Raw genomic sequence first — 17,955 nt, forward strand, 5'->3', positions numbered from 1 at the left:
GAACCAAATTACGGCCTGGGATCAAGTGTATCCGCACAGACCTACAACTGAAAATACTGAAAATCCAGTGGTTTCCACGTGATGCTTGAGGTTGCAGAGGAATTGATTGTTTTCCTGCTGTATCGATGACTCTGCTAAGTTTCCCTTCTACCCAAAGACTGACCTGGCTCTGTTGCTCTGACTCCAGCTTTCATTACTGGATTGGCTGTACTGGGATGTGTTGCTGTGTGCTGCTACTGGGCAGTGATGGGGACAGAGAAGGGAAGGTGACAGAGCAGTAGCTCTGCGTGACTTCAAATAGGGGAAGGCTAGTTCAGCTGAAGTAGGTTTCTAAAGAGCAAGTCAGTAATTCATCCTTGAGGAGGGAGAGAGAGAAATTACGGCTGAACTCATTCGTGCTTTCTAAGGGCTGCTTTTTTCACTTTGCCCATCTATTTCATTGAGATTTTGGGGGAACAGTAGCTGCTTATTTTGCACCATTGCTGTGGACTGTGGTGTAAACATGTTTCTGCCTAAATCAAGTAGTTGGAATTTGGAGATTTAAGTTGGACTCATATCTTAATGTTTAACCTTCTTTTTTCCTCTTCATTAACTGATCATAAAGGAATGATATATATGTATATTGAGAAATACCAAAGCTACTTTCATGTATGCAGTAAAGTAGTTTTGGAATGGAATTGTTCACATAGAATGCAAGCAATGTTAAGAGGATATCTGTGCTTATTTCCTAAGTCTTCATCCATGGAGATTACGTATAATGTAAATAAGATTAAATATAGATTTTGAAAGGGTTTTAGTTTCCAGGGGAGTGTCACGTTCTTCAGAATTTCATATCAGTAACTTGAACAGAATTAAATATCTCTGAAATTTGTGAGAAGTAGCAAAACCCCTCAATTTTCACCAACCTAATAATTAGCCTAATGTACATATAATCCAGTGCAGTAAAGTGTTTTGTTCTGGATGGTGGTTGGAAGTCTAGCTATTAAAGTGCTTTTTTAGACTGCAGTGTCAAATGATTCTTCAGACTTGTGTTTATTTGGTTTTAAGTAGATTTGATGAAAACCTTTTGGCACATCCCATTGCCAAACTGTTCCGCTTGTCTGCTCCTTCATCCCTCCACTTCATTTCCTCTGTAAATTGTCTCTTGCTTGTTGGCAGCAGAGTGGTTGTAGTAAAACTGATGTTTGTCTCAAAAAAATGATGTGTGACTGTTCTAATTAATTTTCAGCAACATTTTTCTATTGAAAACTTTTAGCTTGGTGACATCTTTTTAGTAAGAGAGTTTATGAATCCTGTCTAAACTTTCGTGTTTCATGTTCAAAAATAAAAAAAATGGGAGAAGTGATAGTGAAGATAGTTCAGTGATTTAGCTATTTAGTTCAATAATTACCATATACAAGATAGTGCAGTTGTTAGAAGAGAGTTTACGATAATTGCATGTCTTTCCTGTGACTGGGGTTTTTACAGTGTGTCTTAAGGCAACCTTGGTTTCCAGTAAGCAGTAAAAATGAGTTTGAAAGGACTCCAGTGACCATTTTGCTTGCACTGACATTTACTCCTTTTTGTTTGTGTGTAGGTCAACTCCCTGATGATTCCTGACTTACCACTACAGGCTGTTACTGTTGAATGTGGGACCATATTCACTCGTGAGCAGCATTAGGTTTTACCTGCATAGATAATTTCCCTGGTTTTTAACATGGAGACACGTAGGCCAAATAGTTTGGGCTGAGATAACAGACTCCTTTTGTCTCTCTAATTGGCTTAAGATATGACTTGAATGATAACTCCTAATTTCTGTACTCTCATTGTTAAATTGAGCAAAAAGCAGTACTTGAAAGTAGCTGAACTACTCTACAGCTACTCTAATTGAAGGTAGTCTTGTCATTTCAGCTACTTGTATTTGCAGTCTCTTTGCTGTCTGTTTTGTGGTCTGATTTCCTGAATAGTTTGCCTGATATTCATGCCTGGAGGTGTTAAGCCATCTCTTGGTTTCTCATCCAGTGCTTGTCTCCTTCTCAGCTTCAGCATTTGTGCTGTTGTCCAGGGTCACTCCCTGTGCCTTTGTTGTTTGTTTCATTAATATTTCAGTCCCTGCAAGTGTTTTATCTCCAGGTGAAATCCTAACTAACGTCAGGTCTGGCATAAAAACTTGGGGTCATACTGGTTTTCTCATAGCTGAGTGCTTTTCTGTATACAGTCTGTAACTCTTGGGAGCAAAAGAGAGCTCTAAAAATCTACAGATGTCTGAAGGTGTTTCTCCTAGATGGGACATAATATTGAATAACAATAGTGCTGGGTTAATTCTTAATCAGTGAGGAATGCAAGTTGTTGGAGAAGAGAGGGGAAGAGTTGGGATGTATAAATCAGGGAAACATAAACCAGCTTTACCTCTGCAGATAAGGGTTCCATTCATCACTGGTATACCATAAAAGGGAAGTGATGATAAAGCTTAGGATGCAGCCAGTGGAAGATAGTGTGTATTAGACACAGGGTGTGTGACCACATGGGGGTTTACTGCTTCCTTCATACATTTTGTGACATTCTAGTAATGTAGTTCAGAGGACAAGCTCTAGTTGCTGGGGTGAAGGAGAGGGTTGTGGGGATATTTCAATTGAACATAAGTTTTTTGTTCAACAGCCTTTTTCAGGGGTGTTTATGTTTGGGATTGCTAAAATTTAGTAGCTGCAAATTGTAGAGAATTTGGATTATAAATGGTAGTATTTTGAGATAAAACTGTGATTTAGACCTGGCTGACTCACAAATTCGGTGGGATGTGGTTTTCTTCCCACTCTGTTGCATGGTAATGCTGATACAAAACCAGCAATTCCAGGCTCTGAGACTGTGTGTTGTGGAGGCATTATATTAGGGGACTGAATTTGCTGCGAGTCTCTCATTATGTTTCATGGGAACCAGGCTGTCAAATGAATATATTTGATTCATTTGTGGATGTTGTAATAGCTAGTAGCAGAAAGACCAAGCAAAGGTCACATCCTCTCTAGTCAATTTGTGAAGTCTCCTGCAGGATGTGACAAGTAGCAGACAGAAATCTCCATAAAATACTGCCCTTGGTCAAATCTCACTTCATTATTGATTTGTCTTCATATATTACCATCTTGGAAGTGTGTTCTCTGTGTGTGTATGTTCCTACTCAAAGGAGAGACTGTTGAGAGAAGAATACATAGTAGTGTCAGTCACTGTTGGACTCATTAGTGCTCTGAGCAGCTGCCTTCACAGTGGCTGCCTTCAGTGCTGCCTTCTTTTTGATTGCTTTCCTTCAAATTTGGTGTTTAGTTTGTTGGCGAGTTGTATGTTTTGGTATGTTAGGCCAACCTCTAAGCTGTTTATTTATTCTGTATTTTTTAGAAGTACTTTGTGAAAGATGAATTGATGCTAGGCACCAGGCAATTTTTGATGCGAAGTGTGCTTGCCAAACCTGTCAGATCTTTTGAAACATATTACAGAAAGTGTCAAGCAAAAAAGTGACATGTTTTTTTGGAAGGTCAAATATTTCTGTATTGCTTGCAATTTTGGTGGGGTTTTGTGTTACAGAAAAGAATAGGCAATAAGATTCCTGGCATAGCTGGTGTAATTTTGGGAGACATTTAAAGGTGTGTGTGATGCAGCTGTTTGCTCAGTTATCAGTTGTGATAACTGCTAGTGTGAGTAGAGAGATTTGCAAATATTATTGTGTAAAAGCTTCTTTCACAAGCTAGGCATGATTGATTGTCTCATTACATGTATATTTATGTTTTCTTTAAATTTCCAGTTCTTAGTGTGTGTGTCCCTTTCCCCTGTCCCCCAGTGTTTAGGTTTGCAGGGCTTTTTGTGTGTTTGCGGTTTTGGATTTTCTTGGTAGGTGATTTGTTATGAAAATGAAAGCAAATTAGTTTTTGTCGTTTACTTACTGACTCTCAACTTTGGCAATAAGTTCTTCTAACAGTTGTTTCTCTTGGTATTCTTAAGGTACTTTGCAACTAGAATATTCCTTGACTAACTACATGCATTCTACTTCTTTGCATCCTCCTGAGCATGACTAGGTGAAAGCTAAACATCTAAATATAAAGCCCAAATTAGCTAGATTTTGGGATAACAGAAGAAAGTGAAGCACTTGATGTACTTTTCCACAATTCTCTATGAATTCAAAGCCTGATGGGTACAAGCCTTGTTTATTGGTGGGATTTTTATTGCTAGTTGGGACAGTACAGTACTGCACATAGACTTGGAACAGAGAAGCAGTTGTCCATACAGGCTGCAAAGCAGGTGTCTGTAATTTTACTTTCTCAAAGGAGCAAAGCCTTGCTCCTGGGTAAAGTGGAAAGGGGGGACTGAGAGAAGATGAACCAGACAGCTTCCTTCCTTTTGGTATCCAGATGACTGCAAATAACTCCTGTGGACTTGTCTTCAGTGAGAACCAATTTAGCTACTGAGCCTTGTGTCATGCAGAGCACTGCCTTCCCCTCAGATGGGGAATGAAGTTGGTGTGTGTCTGGCTAGTTGTCTCGTGTGTGTTTCCTTCATCTTGTTTTAGAATCTCATAGAATTGTGTCTTTGTAAAGGTTAACATCCTTTCATTACAGGCAGATCATTAGAAGTGATGTGTAACTACTCAGTTCTTGTTTTGTTTTAGGTCTTTGTTGTTTTTCTTATGAAGGAAAGCATATTTTCCTGCCTGGAAGCTCTGTTTTTAATCTGTGACCTGAATCGAGCTGGATAATAACATTTCCAGAATTCAAATTACAGCAGCCCGTTTACTCCCCCAGTCATGTCCCTTTTCTCTTGACCTGCAGTACAAAAATTTGTGTCTGTTTAATTGTTAAGTAGTAGTGAATTTGGAGCAAGGAAAAGGAAGGTGGCAAGGGCTGCTAAATGACACAAGGTAGCATTGGGTAGCCAGCCAGCGTGATGGGCTGTGGGCAGTAGGTGCTGCTAATGGTGTCAAACTCAACTGTGTACCTTTTGTTTATGTTTGCCGCTAAATCAGCATGGCCATGTTGTACTGAAGCACAGATGAATGTACTTTTCCACAATTCTCTATGAATTCAAAGCCTGATGGGTACAAATGGATGCATTATTTTTAGGCATATTCTTCCTCCCTCCTTTCTAAGAAGCAACCCCTAAGCAATTCTCAGTGTTTATTCTTACTGTAGTCTCTTTTTTCTGTAAAATCTGGGCAAAATATCCATTCCTGACACAGAGAAGTTCAGACAGTTGAAAATAATTGGCATTGTCAGCAGAAGTTGATGACCTGATGAGCTGGTCAGTAGCAATTGTTTCTTCACTGAGAAAGAAGTGACATTCTGGCTCATAAAGAGAGCTTTTGGGACTTGACAAAACAGGAAAGGAGATTTCTCTTAATACTTTATTTGTGCGAGAATTCTGTGGATGTTAAAATCATAAAGGGCATGATCAACAAAAACAAGCTGCTCATCTATTAGCTGTGGATAATACTTCTATTTCTTAACTGCATTTTAGATGTGGAGCATCTCTTAAAGTATCCAGCAAATTGTAGTTCATCTTGACTGAATTCCAATAATGCAGAAGAATTACTGTTCTAAAAATCCAGTTTTCATACAGAGATGCTCAAAGTGAGTAAAGCTTTTAATGAATACTGTGGTTCTTATGCCTTCTTATGTTAGAAAATGATAAATTGAGGAACCTCAGTGCAGAAAGGATGGTAGAGTTACTGAAATGTAAGCATGTTCTCCTGATCATCAGTCTTTAAATGACAACTTTGGAGATAATTTTTTAATAATAAAGACCTTGGCTGTCAAATCTGTGTGTGCTGTGCTTTATCCTTCTTGGCTTGAATAATTCCATTAATTTTATGGATCAAGGTAAAAGGGGAAAAAAAGAAACAGTTGTTTAAATGTGGTGTTCAGGATGTCCTAATAAGATACAGTTTCCTAAAAATGAAATATTTCTATGCAACATTTCATTCAGTTACTGGAGCCATAAATTTTGCTTTTCTTTGACACCGTAATTTACTTTCTACCACAGTTCTTACTTATTTTAAAACTACTTTTTAAAAAAAGGAAGAAAATTACAGAATAGTTTGATTCTTTATTCTTGAAAATCTTCATTTAGAGGGTTATGGAATCACTGGAAAATGTGCTGGCAGTGACTGGGGGGAGATCGGAATGGAGCAAAAGGAAAACGTGTTTGGAAATTCAGAAATGTTGAGAACAGTGGTTGAAGAAGAAGGTAGGGAATTCTATAGAATTCTTCTATTGTGGGCTGCTTCTGTTCTTGAGTTAATTTGGTGCTGAAGTATGGAGTAGAGCATAGTATTTGTCATGTTGTCTGGAATGATGAGTTCAGCAGCCTGAGAAAGGAAAACACAAGAATTGTTACTTTTCCAATGTGGTAGGGAAGGTGATGCTGCCTATTAGGATTTTAAATCTGGGTGAATACTGTCCTGTTTCAAATAAATGTATTTTATTTAAACAATTTGCATTTTTATGGCTGAAACAAAATAAAAAGTAGATCATAAAGTATGTATTGTGAGACTGGCTTAGGAGGAAAGATGTCTCCAGAAGACCTAAAGTGGTGTTTTAGAAAGAAAAGTTCCTCTATTCATCAATGAGTTAATAAATAGCTGGGAAAAAATCTCCAAAAAGGTAAAACAAAGCTAGCCTTCTGTAGAAACAACCCAGCATCCCTGTCCATCCAAAAGTACTTGCTGTGTTAGGTCGTTATATAATGAAAATAATTTTATTGTTTGGAAATGATGGAAAAATGGAAGGTTTTTGTCTTTAGTCAGAAGGATTTGTCTGCGCTAGTGTGCAGTGTTTGGACATCCATACCAGTTTTAAGCGTGAAGTCTGGGATTAGACAGAGTCCAACTATGAAGCATGGACTCCAGTGTAGGCTACCTCTGTGAACCCAAGGACATAATTAATACAACACTGCTTTCCAAAAGAGTTGAGGTTGTTCTAGAAGACTGAGTCAGAAACTGAATTGTAGTTGTCCAGCTGAAAATATCTGTATAAAAAACCTCTACACGTTATGGATTCAAACTGGAAGTTGTACAAAATCTGGTCCAGAAAACTGACTTAACTGGGAAAGAAGGGTGTGAGGAGTATTCAAATCGCTAGGAATGCATTACACAGTGGAAAGATTTAGCAATCCTACATTGAAAACTTCTTGGGATTACAGAGTAGTGAAAACATGGGTTCAGATGGTTGGTTTCTGGGATATTTTCAGAATAAGGGAAGAAAAGGAGAAACTTATTTTGAGGTATTTTTTCTGTTGGGAGCATACTTTAGGGTGTGTTGTGGGTTTGCATCCAAGTGATAGCTTCAAGGAGCAGTGCACTATGTTATAATGTGTAATTGAATGATGAAATATGTAGAAATGTGATTTATTTTTTTTATTATTTACTTACCAAAGTATTAATTTCCCCTGGAAAATATGGAAATGATTAATTTGACTGGAAATGGGAAAATTAAAATTCTATCCAGTGAGGTGAGTAAATTACATGGGAAATGTTCGTATGATGTGCTTCTGATACTTACGTGTGTCTTTTAAAATTTAGAAAAGAAAGTTCTCTATTGCCTCAAATCTGGTATACTGTTGAAATGTCAGTTTTTCTCATGGAAGACCTGTTTAGCTGATGTTCTTTGTTGACAGGCTCTAGTGGTAGAGCACTTCCATCTCCTGCTATACTACCAGCATTTTATCACTCCTTAAAGCATAGTCATTCAAGTCTTCTTGAATAGGGAACTAATAATGAATTATTGTAATACTGTATGATTATATGAGCATCTTATGATTATTACTATAATAAACGCTCATACTAGTGGAAGCAAACCCGGTTGAAGTAGTTTATTAGTACAGTGTTTGACCCTTCCCTTCTAAGAGTTCAGAAGGCAGCATAGTTACACTTCCTAGCTTGTCATGCATGTTCTGCTTGACATCTTAAAATTTTTTTAAATGACTGTGAATGAATGAGTGAATGGATGAAGGGTATGGTGAAACACAATGAGTGTTTAATTAAGACAGTTGTAGAATTTATAATACTTAGCATTTATGCAGAGAGGGATTTGATTTTGAAATATGGGAAGTAAAAGAGAATTAAACTGTCGTCAGGCCATACTGACAAACTCCTGGGTGGCTTAAAATGTAAGAATTCTGGTAGTGTCAGACTTCAGCTTTGCAGAGTGGGGTGAATGTTTTCGCTTGTAATTGATGTCAGTTGGTAATGGTTCTGCATTTGGTTGGAATGGCAGAGGATCCTGATGGATCCGAGGAGTTTCAGGGAAGCTGGGCCAGAGGATCAAGAAGCTTCTAGTCTTTGAATGGATTTGAATCTGAAGTGAGAAATCTATTGGCTTTTCTTTTGTGAAGTAGCCTGCATTTTCTTGCCTGTAATTTTACATGTCTCTTCTGAACTGTGCTTAAGAAGTTAAAACTGCTTAAAATATGCTTAAGTGGTGATTTTCTACCTTACCTCTAGATGGACTCTTTTAATGACTATTAATTAAAAAAAAAAGTTATTCTGGTTTTGGAATAACAGAAAAATTCAGCTGTCTTTTGGAAATGTCTTTCAGTAACAGTTATTTCACAATTTCTCTGTAGCACTAATTTTTTGTACAACAAGTACGACATAACTTGGCTCTGCTGCCTCCTGCCTGACTGTTGTCTAAAGAGTACATTTGTTTTTGTCAGTGGTATCTGAGATTTAATTACAGAAATATGACATCATGGGTAAATGTGAGCAAGGCCAGTAGAGAAATAATGGTAAGGTGGCAAGATGAATCAGCTGTAGAGAGGTTAGTGCTGTTATTTCCCTGGTAGGCAGAACAAATGACTTTTAGAAGTTAAAAGAGATCCCTGTCCTTTTGATTCAGCTGCACAGCGCTTCTGAAATGGGACACGTATCCTTCTGTTCTGCTTTATACATGTAATGCTTTTCCATCCTCAGTTAATGAAAGACTCTGGCCTCTGTTTCTTCTGTGTTTTTGTGATGGTCTGAACTGGGTCATCATTTGGTCTGTGATGCGAGAAAATGTTTTTGAAAGATGCTCCTGTTTTTCCTATCTCTTTGTGTTCCTTCCTCCTCCACCTCCTTTGTATGAAGCCCTGCACTGTTTGATTTGACACTTAATTCCTTATTCCTTCTCTGGGCTTTTTTTATCCTTTTAGCAGTTTTCTAAGTGTGTTATCTCCGTTCTTCTTTTGTGAGGCTATGGTTGTCTGTGCAGTTTATTCTTGTCTTTTTGTGTGATATCACTTTGTGGAAGGTGAAGAGGGGAGTTGCACATCAAACCATAACCTTTGAAAAGGAAATGCTTGATTCCATGTGATGTGAACAGTGTTGCGGCCAAGATGCTTGTGAAAAGTTCCTGGTTCTTTTGGGATAAGAAAGAAGGCAGGATACTTGAGGGTGATGTGAGGGCTTGTTGAGAACTGGTTACCTTTTTCTTTCTTAAAATTACTGCTTGATTTCTACTGGAAACACTGCTTGCTTTTACAGGCTTCTAAGACATCATCACAAAAAACCTAAGGTACAGGGCTGGTGCTGATGTTCTGTACATAAAATAGGTTGTGGTTGGCTAGAAGGTCCAGTTAACACTGCTGCTGTAGCTGTGATAACAAGGATGTGGAAGGATGCTGTCTCTGCGTTTGAGAATTGCAGAATTTCCTGCTGTCTGATGTCATTATGCTGGTAAAGGTATATTCTGTACTCGAATGGCTGGTTTCCTTCCCTAGGGTAGCTTTAAGCCAATGCAAAGCCCATTTTTGTGGAGCTTACAGTCGTTCTGGGAGTGCTTTGCTGGTCTAGCATGCAAAAGTTTCTGAGCTGAAGTGCTTGTAGTGTTTATGTAACTTAATAGATTCTGTTCTAATAGACTCAGAGGCACTTTTTTCCCCAAACCCTTTGGTCTTAATAGGAGAAAAAGAGACTTTTTCTTGCCTCTCCTCTTCTTTCCTTTTTTTTCTCCTCCAGCTGTTGTTCCTCCTTTTGTTAATTGTAGAGCTGTGCTTTAGTAACCACAGTGGTGATTTCTGAGGTAGTAACCAATTAAAAATGGCCAAATAACAAAGGCTGAAATAAATGATTTGTACCTGAACAATAAAAGGACAATGAAATTATAATGAAGATGGCACAGGTTCGGAATGAACATCACTGCATGTAAAGTCTAGACTTGTTTGCTGAGCTCGGAGATGACGGGGAGAAGCATTAGCTCTAGGGTCAAGCTACTGTGTAATTTCGTCAGGGGCATGGCATCACTTCTGTCTAGTGCTTTGCTTTTTCTCTTAAGTATGTAACAAATATTCCCAAAATGGACAAGGAAAAATGAGAATGAGCAAAATTAAAATTTACTATGAAATTTACAAGTCTGACTTCTAAAAAAAAAAGTTTTCCAGTTCTGCTGTTTTCCTCTGCTGGTTAAGTGCATTGTTTTTTCCTACTAAGCAACCTGAAGAGAAAAAATGCTTTGTGAGTGGGAGACTAGTATTTTAAAATAATTTAAGAGTCAAACATAACAGGGAGGTTATGAACTGGTACAATACAAGTCAGTAAGGTAATCTGAAATGTTGACAGTTTCCTTTTAGGGCATCCTTATTTTTAACTCTGCTAATGAAAATGTGGTTGGCATTCAGCCTGCCATTCCTCTAGTCCTTCTTTGTGGTGAAGATAACGTGTAGAGGGAAGATGAAGTGATGTGCTACATGATTAGAAAAGGGAGGCTTTCCATTTGTTTCCTGAGGGAAAGGATACAGAAGTGCTTGTGGGAGATGGAGTCAGGGCAGAAGTGAAGGGTGTAGTGATGCCCTAGCTTAAAATTCTTTGGGAGAGGATTGTTAATCTGTAAGAATTGAAAGAGAATTTGATCTTTGCTCTGATGCGAAGGCAGTGGCAGTAGAGTTAAACATAACCACGGCAAAGGAAGGGGTCCCAAGCAAAATGTCTGAAACTCTATAAATCTTAGGCAATAACTGCTTGCATAATGTCCAGACTTACTTAGTGTGAATAAAGAGAGAAACAGACCAGCACCAATAACTGCAGGCTGTGAAGACAATCCTGGAAATATTCTGCGATGGAAAAGGTTAGAGATATTCTGCATATGGGGATATTGTGAAAGAGCTGAGACAAAATGCTTCTTTCAAAACAAAGTGTGTAACTTGAGCAAATTTGGGATATACAAAGCTACAAGAGTCTGAATAATCACAGTTTCCAAAATATTGACCTGTGATAATGTTATCTTGGAGGAACAGTCACAAATAGTATGTATTACAAATGCTCACATTAGTGGGATTAGCCAGATTGTTAGGGCTGTTTTTTTTAAGAAGCTGAGGGGGTGGCCTGCATTTGTGTGATCTTTGCTCTAGTCTGTTGAGGGTCATAGCAGACTGACCTCCATGTGAGCCAGGAGGTTGCTGTCTGTTCCCCCTTGGTCAAGGGTTAGTGTTAAATCATTGTTCTGTGTAATAGCATAGAAGATTGCCAGAGGGAAATGGAATTTAGGATCTGTGCTGTTGTGAAAAATAGGTATATTTGTGGGGGAAAAAAAAAAGTTTTCTTGGGGCTGACCCACCAACTTTGAAACACCTTTACTTTCATTTAGTGCACTTGGGCAACCCAGTTAGTTTATTTTTGGTTTGTGTGATCTTTCGGTCCTAGCTGTTGTTTTATTGCGCAATGGCTTATGTTATGAATAAAAGAATAGATCACCTACCCCTGAAAAGCCTAGCCTAATGATCAAAATAAACGTACCTTATAAAATTGTGACTACAAAAATTACTTTACCCTCATTTGTATATTTATGATCTTGATTTAAGATCAATGTGTGCCCTTCTTTGGGTAAATGCATGAAAAACTTCTGCAGAAATACAATATGCTTGTAATTTCTTTCAACAGGTACTTTGTGCTGGACTTTGAGACAGGGATTCTGCAGTATTTCATGAATGAACAAACTAAAAACCAGAGCCCGAAGCCACGAGGAGCCTTGTCTTTAGCTGGAGCTATAATATCGCCCAGTGATGAAGTGCCACACATGTTGGTGGTCTACTCTGCTAATGGAGAGATGTACAAGTTAAGAGGTACAGTGCTGCTCACAGTGCCAGCTGAATTGTTCTCCTCTCCCACTCCCACTTCTGCATCTCTTCTCTCATGTCTCATTTCTCTTTTACTTCCCTGTGCTGTCAGAAAGTAGTGGCTATACAGCTCTATTATACTATACATTTTTTAAAACACAGTGGAGGAGTGACCTGGAGTTTAGTACATGTGACTTTACAATGTATAGACTTTCAGGGCTGGAAGGTACCTCAAAGTGGCTTCTGTAATCTGTTACTGTGGCATTTTGATTGAATGCTATATCTTATTTGCTTCCAAAGGAAGAAGAAGCTGCTTTCATTGCTGTCCACAGCATAACAATTGTTTTCTAGTATTGTTCTCCCCTGCCACCACCCTGCAGATAACGTGCAGTAATGAATCTGATGATGGGTCAGAGAAGGGAAAAATGTCAGTGGGAGGCTGCTAGAATGTTATGTTCTTATCAGTCTTGGAGTAATTGAGTGCACCTGTAACATGAAATTTTCCCTTCCCTTGTTCCCAAGTATAAGACAGACAATATATGGCATACAGAAGTGAAGTTACTTTGGAATATTTACAAAAAAGGAAGAAAAAAAAAAGAAAAAAAGCAGTGTTCTGATTGTAAGGTGTTGATCGATCATGATGCTTTCATATCAAAATAATATATAAAAAATAAACTGTTATTAAAAAAAAAAGACATGTAATGCACTGTAACAAAAGTATTCTTAGTTTTATACTGACCACAGTGTATCAGTTGTCCAGCAGGACCGAGTATGCAGAAGTCCCCTGTGGTACAGTGTGTTGCTCTTTCATACACAGAACTGAATTCATGAACAGCCAGGGAGAATTTCTGTTAAAATGCTTTGAAAGTTGCACAGCTAGAAATCATGAACACTTGTTGTTTCATTATGCTTTTTCAATCACTTGAAATTATCAAATGCTTACAATATGCTGCTTTAAATTTAATGATGTCTGTGAATTTGATTAAAATCAGTAAACAATTTTTATGCTGAGTCAATAACCATTAAGATACTCAATAGCAGAGGAAGTAAGAGAAAATACTGAAATTATCAACTCTGCATTGTGACTTAATGAGGAGTCCTGTAGTAGTTGTTTGTTTAAGAAAAAAAAAAGCCTCTCTCCTAAACAGAGTTACTATATTACACAGGAGCCATCTAAGAGCAGACAAACTCTTCAGTAATTTTTAAAGCTGGTTTTTAAAGATGTGGGGGAGGAAATAGTGATTTTTATTCCTGTCTCTTTGTGTGTTCATGACATGGGTTTAGGGAGAGATTTAGTTGAACTCCATTAAAGGAGCAGCACTTAAGTATCTGGGGAACTGGTAGCTTGTCTGGTAGCTGATTGACAGCTACCAGAGTGTAGAGCTTTTATGGATTCAGATACTGTGGTGTGGCCCTTGTCTGTCACAAAGACAGACAAGTAAAACAAAAGTGGATGAAAAATTTTAAACAAAATAGTCATCTTGAGGTAGGTAGTTCTGCTTTTACTAATGTAAAGGAGATAACTATGAAGAAGACTCATAAGGTTATCTCTTCCAACTGGCCATAGCCTTTTAAGTACAGGTTTAGATTTGTTGTTCTGAAAAACTTAAGCGTACTTATGTAGCATAAGTTAGGATTTATACTGCATCCTAATCAATAATTAATCTCTCCCCCTCTGCCCTGCTCTGTCACCTCTTGTGCAAAAAAGAGTATTGATTTATGTGGGATCCCCTGCATTTTCTTGTTTCTGTTCTAGCTGCTGATGCAAAGGAGAAACAATACTGGATAACTCAGCTTCGATCCTGTGCCAAACATCACAAGGAAAGTGATTCTAAGGTAAATAATTAAGAGTGAGAAGTAGCTATCAAGTTTTAAGTGGTGTAGGTGAAGAACAGCATGATCTGGATGATAGATTGACTGCTGTAATTAGTGGGTGGATGTTCAGAGGGTTTTGAGTAAAAGCAGCAAGTTGTCATTTGTCACTAACTGGAACAGGCCATCTTAATAAATAAACATTGTCCTATTTATGAGAAATTAATGAAGTGCATGGTTGAGTACTGAGTGATGTCCTGATTAGTATTTAAAAGTGTTAACTAATATTAGTTTAATTTTATAAAATTTAGTCACTTTTATTATAGGAAACTTCAGATAGATGTTAGCAGCAGCCAGTCTTCATCTTTGTTACAGAATCGGAAAGAGCTCATCTTATGAAGATTTATATTATTTACGTCTCCTTGGAAGTAATTGTCCACAATTTTGTCCTCAAATAGCTAAATATTTTGGACAGGTAAAACAACCAACCATGTAGACTTGAAAAATAGCAAAATGATGGATTGAGGCCGTCTCCTACCTCTAAGTAAAAATGGCATGAATCTGTTTAAATTCTAATACACTTTGAAAGTGGAAGATATTAAAAATAAACAAAATCCTCCATTAGAAATAAGTAATTTTTGTCTTCATTTATGGTTTTGGTGTTAGTGCTAAGCCTTGCACACAAAAATTGCTGCTCTTCAGTCCTTGAAGCATTTCTGTTGATATCCTTACAAGAAAAAAAAGATTGCTTTTCTCATGACTAATTGTTTGCTATATTAAGAATTGAATATAGCTGCAAGCTGAAAGGATTCCTCACTGTTCTGAGATGTTGAGAATATCAGTGTTCTGTTAACTGCAGTCAAAGTTGTGATCCTCAGTATCTTTAAAAGTTGGGCTTTGAAAAGATGAATGGTGTTTTTAGGAGACTTCCATTTACTGAAATTCGTGAAGTAAAAGCAGCCTTTTGTTGTTCTTTTTGACTGATATGGACTTTTCATGAAGCAACTGGGGTACAAATAAAACCCTTTTTGAAGGAGAATTAAGTAGCTTGAGTATTTCAGTACTTTTAAAGTTCTTATGCATGGCAATTCAATATTGTTTTTATACAGATGTGGCCCAGTACTACTCAGAAAGATGCAATGCTGCTTGATCAGGGTACTCTAACACTTGCTGTTGATTTGCAGCTCCTGTGCCAGTGATATAAACTTTTTATACTCAATTCTCATCAATGAATTATTCCTCAGTATGTTTTCTGTTCACTTCTTAAGTGCATTTAAATGTTTAGAGCATCTATAATGTAACTGTGATGAGGAGGTAAAACTGCTGTGATATGATATGGGAGACTTGTGCAATGGCATACGGATTCTTACTCTTCTACACTCTATTAATTTCTATACTATTTCCTTAATACTGGCTTTGTTTTTATTCTTTTGCCTGCTTGTGAGAAATTATTCTATTTTAATAGCAAAATCTCATTTAGAATGGCAGTAATTTAGTTGAAGCTGATGTTTGTATAACTGAAGTTGGGATCACATTTCCTCTGTAGGTAAAAACTGTTGCACTTAGTAATAGTTTAGTAATAATTAGTAATAATTTCTGTTCAGGCTACCTTTCCACATTGAACTCCTTCAGTTGGTAGTAGTATCTACGTATTTTGACTTGTTCTGAATTGATTAGTGTGTCAAGAGAAAAATCATGGTGTTACAACAGTGAAAATAAACAGCAGTTAGTAGTGGTCCAAAGAAAGCAAACAAAATTTTAGAAATTATCAGGAAACAAAAGGGATAATACTTAGACTTCTCTAACTCTGTCAGTACTTGCCATGAATACTTTTATCAGTCCCCTTCCATTTCTGAAGTGAAAAATTGGAATGGGAAAAATGAAGTACTTTTCATCATACTTGTTATTCTTCTGTACAGGATGAACTCTGTGTGATGAAATTTGACTTCATTGTAGTCTTTTTTTCTGGTCATGAGAATGGAAAGGGCAAATCAGTATAGTAAGTGCTCTGCAGTGGCTGAATAGGAAGTATTTGCTAGCTGTTAATAATAATATTGGTATGGGGAGCTTCAAAGAAAAGGAGTTGAAAACAGGCAAAACAAAGAACCAAAAAAAACCCCCAAAAGGACATGAATAGAAAGTGGAGATTATTTTGGGATGCTTTGGATGGCAAAAGTGTTTATAGTTTTGAAAAGTATTTGAAAAGCAAAATGTTATTAGGAAGTGTTGGGGTCTCTCCCCCGCCGTGTAGCTCTGGGAGAGGGGCCCTGAGGGCACAGACACGGGGTTTCCCTGCCCCTGCTCAGCCTCGTTCCCATGGGTTGGTTTGTGTTCCCTGCGCGGGCAGAAGGACCCTTGGTCCCGTGACTGGAACAGTTCCTGGGCAGAGCCCCGGCCATGCGGCTGGAGAAATAAACATCTCTGAAACATCTAGCAAGAATCTGTCTGTCCATATATATTTCCTTTCCACGGGACTCCTGGTTTGATATATGCGTGTTGCAGTATCCCCACTGCAACAAATGGTGGAGAATGCGGGCAGAACGATCCCCGATCCCTAAGCGACTGATTTGTGTGAGTAAACCCTGGAAACTTTGGATTCCTCTTCTTGGTTTTGCTTTGCTATTCCATATCTAAACTATGGAGGAACAGTGGGAAGACTCTTGGCTCTCAGAGCTGCATATGGACATTTATCTTAAACTTAAAACGATTCTTGAACAACGATTTGTAAATTTTAGCTTGATTCAAGCTCAGAAAGAACTGAAACACTTCCTGGCATGGTTGTTTAAGAACTTTTTCTATGTTTCTTGGGATTTAATTCTTACCAAGGGCTTTTGGAAAACCGTTTGGACACAGTTAATATTGGAGTCAAAATATATGCCGATGGAAGAATATTTTCGTGAATATTATTTAGTTACCGAGACTGTTGAGCAATGTCGGCTGTGTCCTGGCGAAGGGAAGCCTGGCGCAGGGACCGTGCGGCCCAGGCCACGTGCACCGAGCGCTCTGCGAGCAGCAGCGAGGCAGTTCCCGCGCACGGGCGGAGCCACGCGAGCCGCAGTGTCGGTGGCGGAGCGAGGAGCGGCGGGACCCGGCGGTGCCTGCCCGGCCGCGTGCAGCGTGTGGTGGAGCGAGCCCCGGGAATGCCCGACCGAGACGGAGCTGCGCCGAACCGAAACACGCGCTGGAGCAGGGCGCGGGGGAGTCGTCGCCCGGGGGCCCGGCCGAGACGTGGGTGCAGCGCCCGGCATCGGCAGCGAAGCTGCGACCAGAGGAGGCGACGCACGGAGAACTGAGCGGCGCGGCCCGGCCCACGCAGCCCCGAACGCGACCCCGGGAAGAGCGCGCAGGCACCAGCAGCCCCGACAATTCCAACACGGGAGCGACCGAAAGAGAGAGCAAAGACGCAGCGAGACAGAAAACAGCAGCCACTCGGAAAAAGATCATAGTAACTAAGACCTTAGGGATAGTAAAATGGTATAATGTTAAGCAAAATTATGGTTTTATAACAAGGTGTGACAACCAGCAAGACATATTCGTGCATAGAACTGCTATTAAAAAGAATAACCCTGAAAAATGCATCCCAAGCTTGGGAGATGGAGAGGTGGTGCAATTCAAAATTATACGAGGTAGAAAAGGGTTACAAGCATCGCAGGTCACTGGGCCTGATGGTGTTCCTGTAAAAGGCAGTATGTATGCTAAAAATCGTAGTCATGTTAGACAGTATCTCCATTGTAAGTCCCCCCTACAGTCTCCCTTTCCTAATCCCACCTTTCCCTTTTACCCTATGTCCTATTACCCCCAGTGGATTCCCAATCCGTTTTTTCATCCATGGTTTCCCTCACAAAACCATGCTTTTGCCAGTTGTTTCCCCAAAAATCCCTTTCCAATGCCGAGTGGGGGATGAAAAGGGGGAGGGAAGAAGTTAAACCCTCTCCTGCCTCAGTTACCCCACAAAGCATGCTCAGAGAATTCTGTCTCCCTTCTGTCAGCCCTAAGATGTTCCAGAGAATCTGTTTGGACATTTAAAGACTCAGGAGGGTGGCTTGTTTTGTTCTGAAACTGTTCTTGTTATGTTTATCCAGTTGTTTTCATTCTCCTTTT

The 17,955-nt window shown here is 38.9% G+C and overlaps 1 protein-coding gene and 1 long non-coding RNA gene across 3 annotated transcripts in view; one reads left to right on the forward strand and one right to left on the reverse strand.

The window, feature by feature from the left end:
- OSBPL10 (oxysterol binding protein like 10) overlaps positions 1–17,955 on the forward strand; it is a 114,872-nt gene that overhangs the window by 19,052 nt on the left and 77,865 nt on the right. For both annotated transcript variants that reach the window (XM_042044026.1, XM_042044025.1), the window contains exons 2-3: positions 11,867–12,048; positions 13,799–13,878. In XM_042044026.1, coding sequence (XP_041899960.1) covers positions 11,867–12,048; positions 13,799–13,878 — 262 coding nt within the window. The remainder of the gene's footprint in view (positions 1–11,866; positions 12,049–13,798; positions 13,879–17,955) is intronic.
- LOC121671803 overlaps positions 6,041–17,955 on the reverse strand; it is a 29,258-nt gene continuing 17,343 nt past the window's right edge. Inside the window, exon 2 of the long non-coding RNA XR_006018622.1 lies at positions 6,041–6,322. This is a non-coding gene — a long non-coding RNA (uncharacterized LOC121671803). The remainder of the gene's footprint in view (positions 6,323–17,955) is intronic.

Source organism: Corvus kubaryi, unplaced genomic scaffold (genome assembly GCF_017639235.1).
Source record: "Corvus kubaryi isolate FWS band 111438036 unplaced genomic scaffold, C.kubaryi_AGA036_p1.0 37398, whole genome shotgun sequence".
In the NCBI taxonomy this organism is placed as follows: domain Eukaryota; kingdom Metazoa; phylum Chordata; class Aves; order Passeriformes; family Corvidae; genus Corvus; species Corvus kubaryi.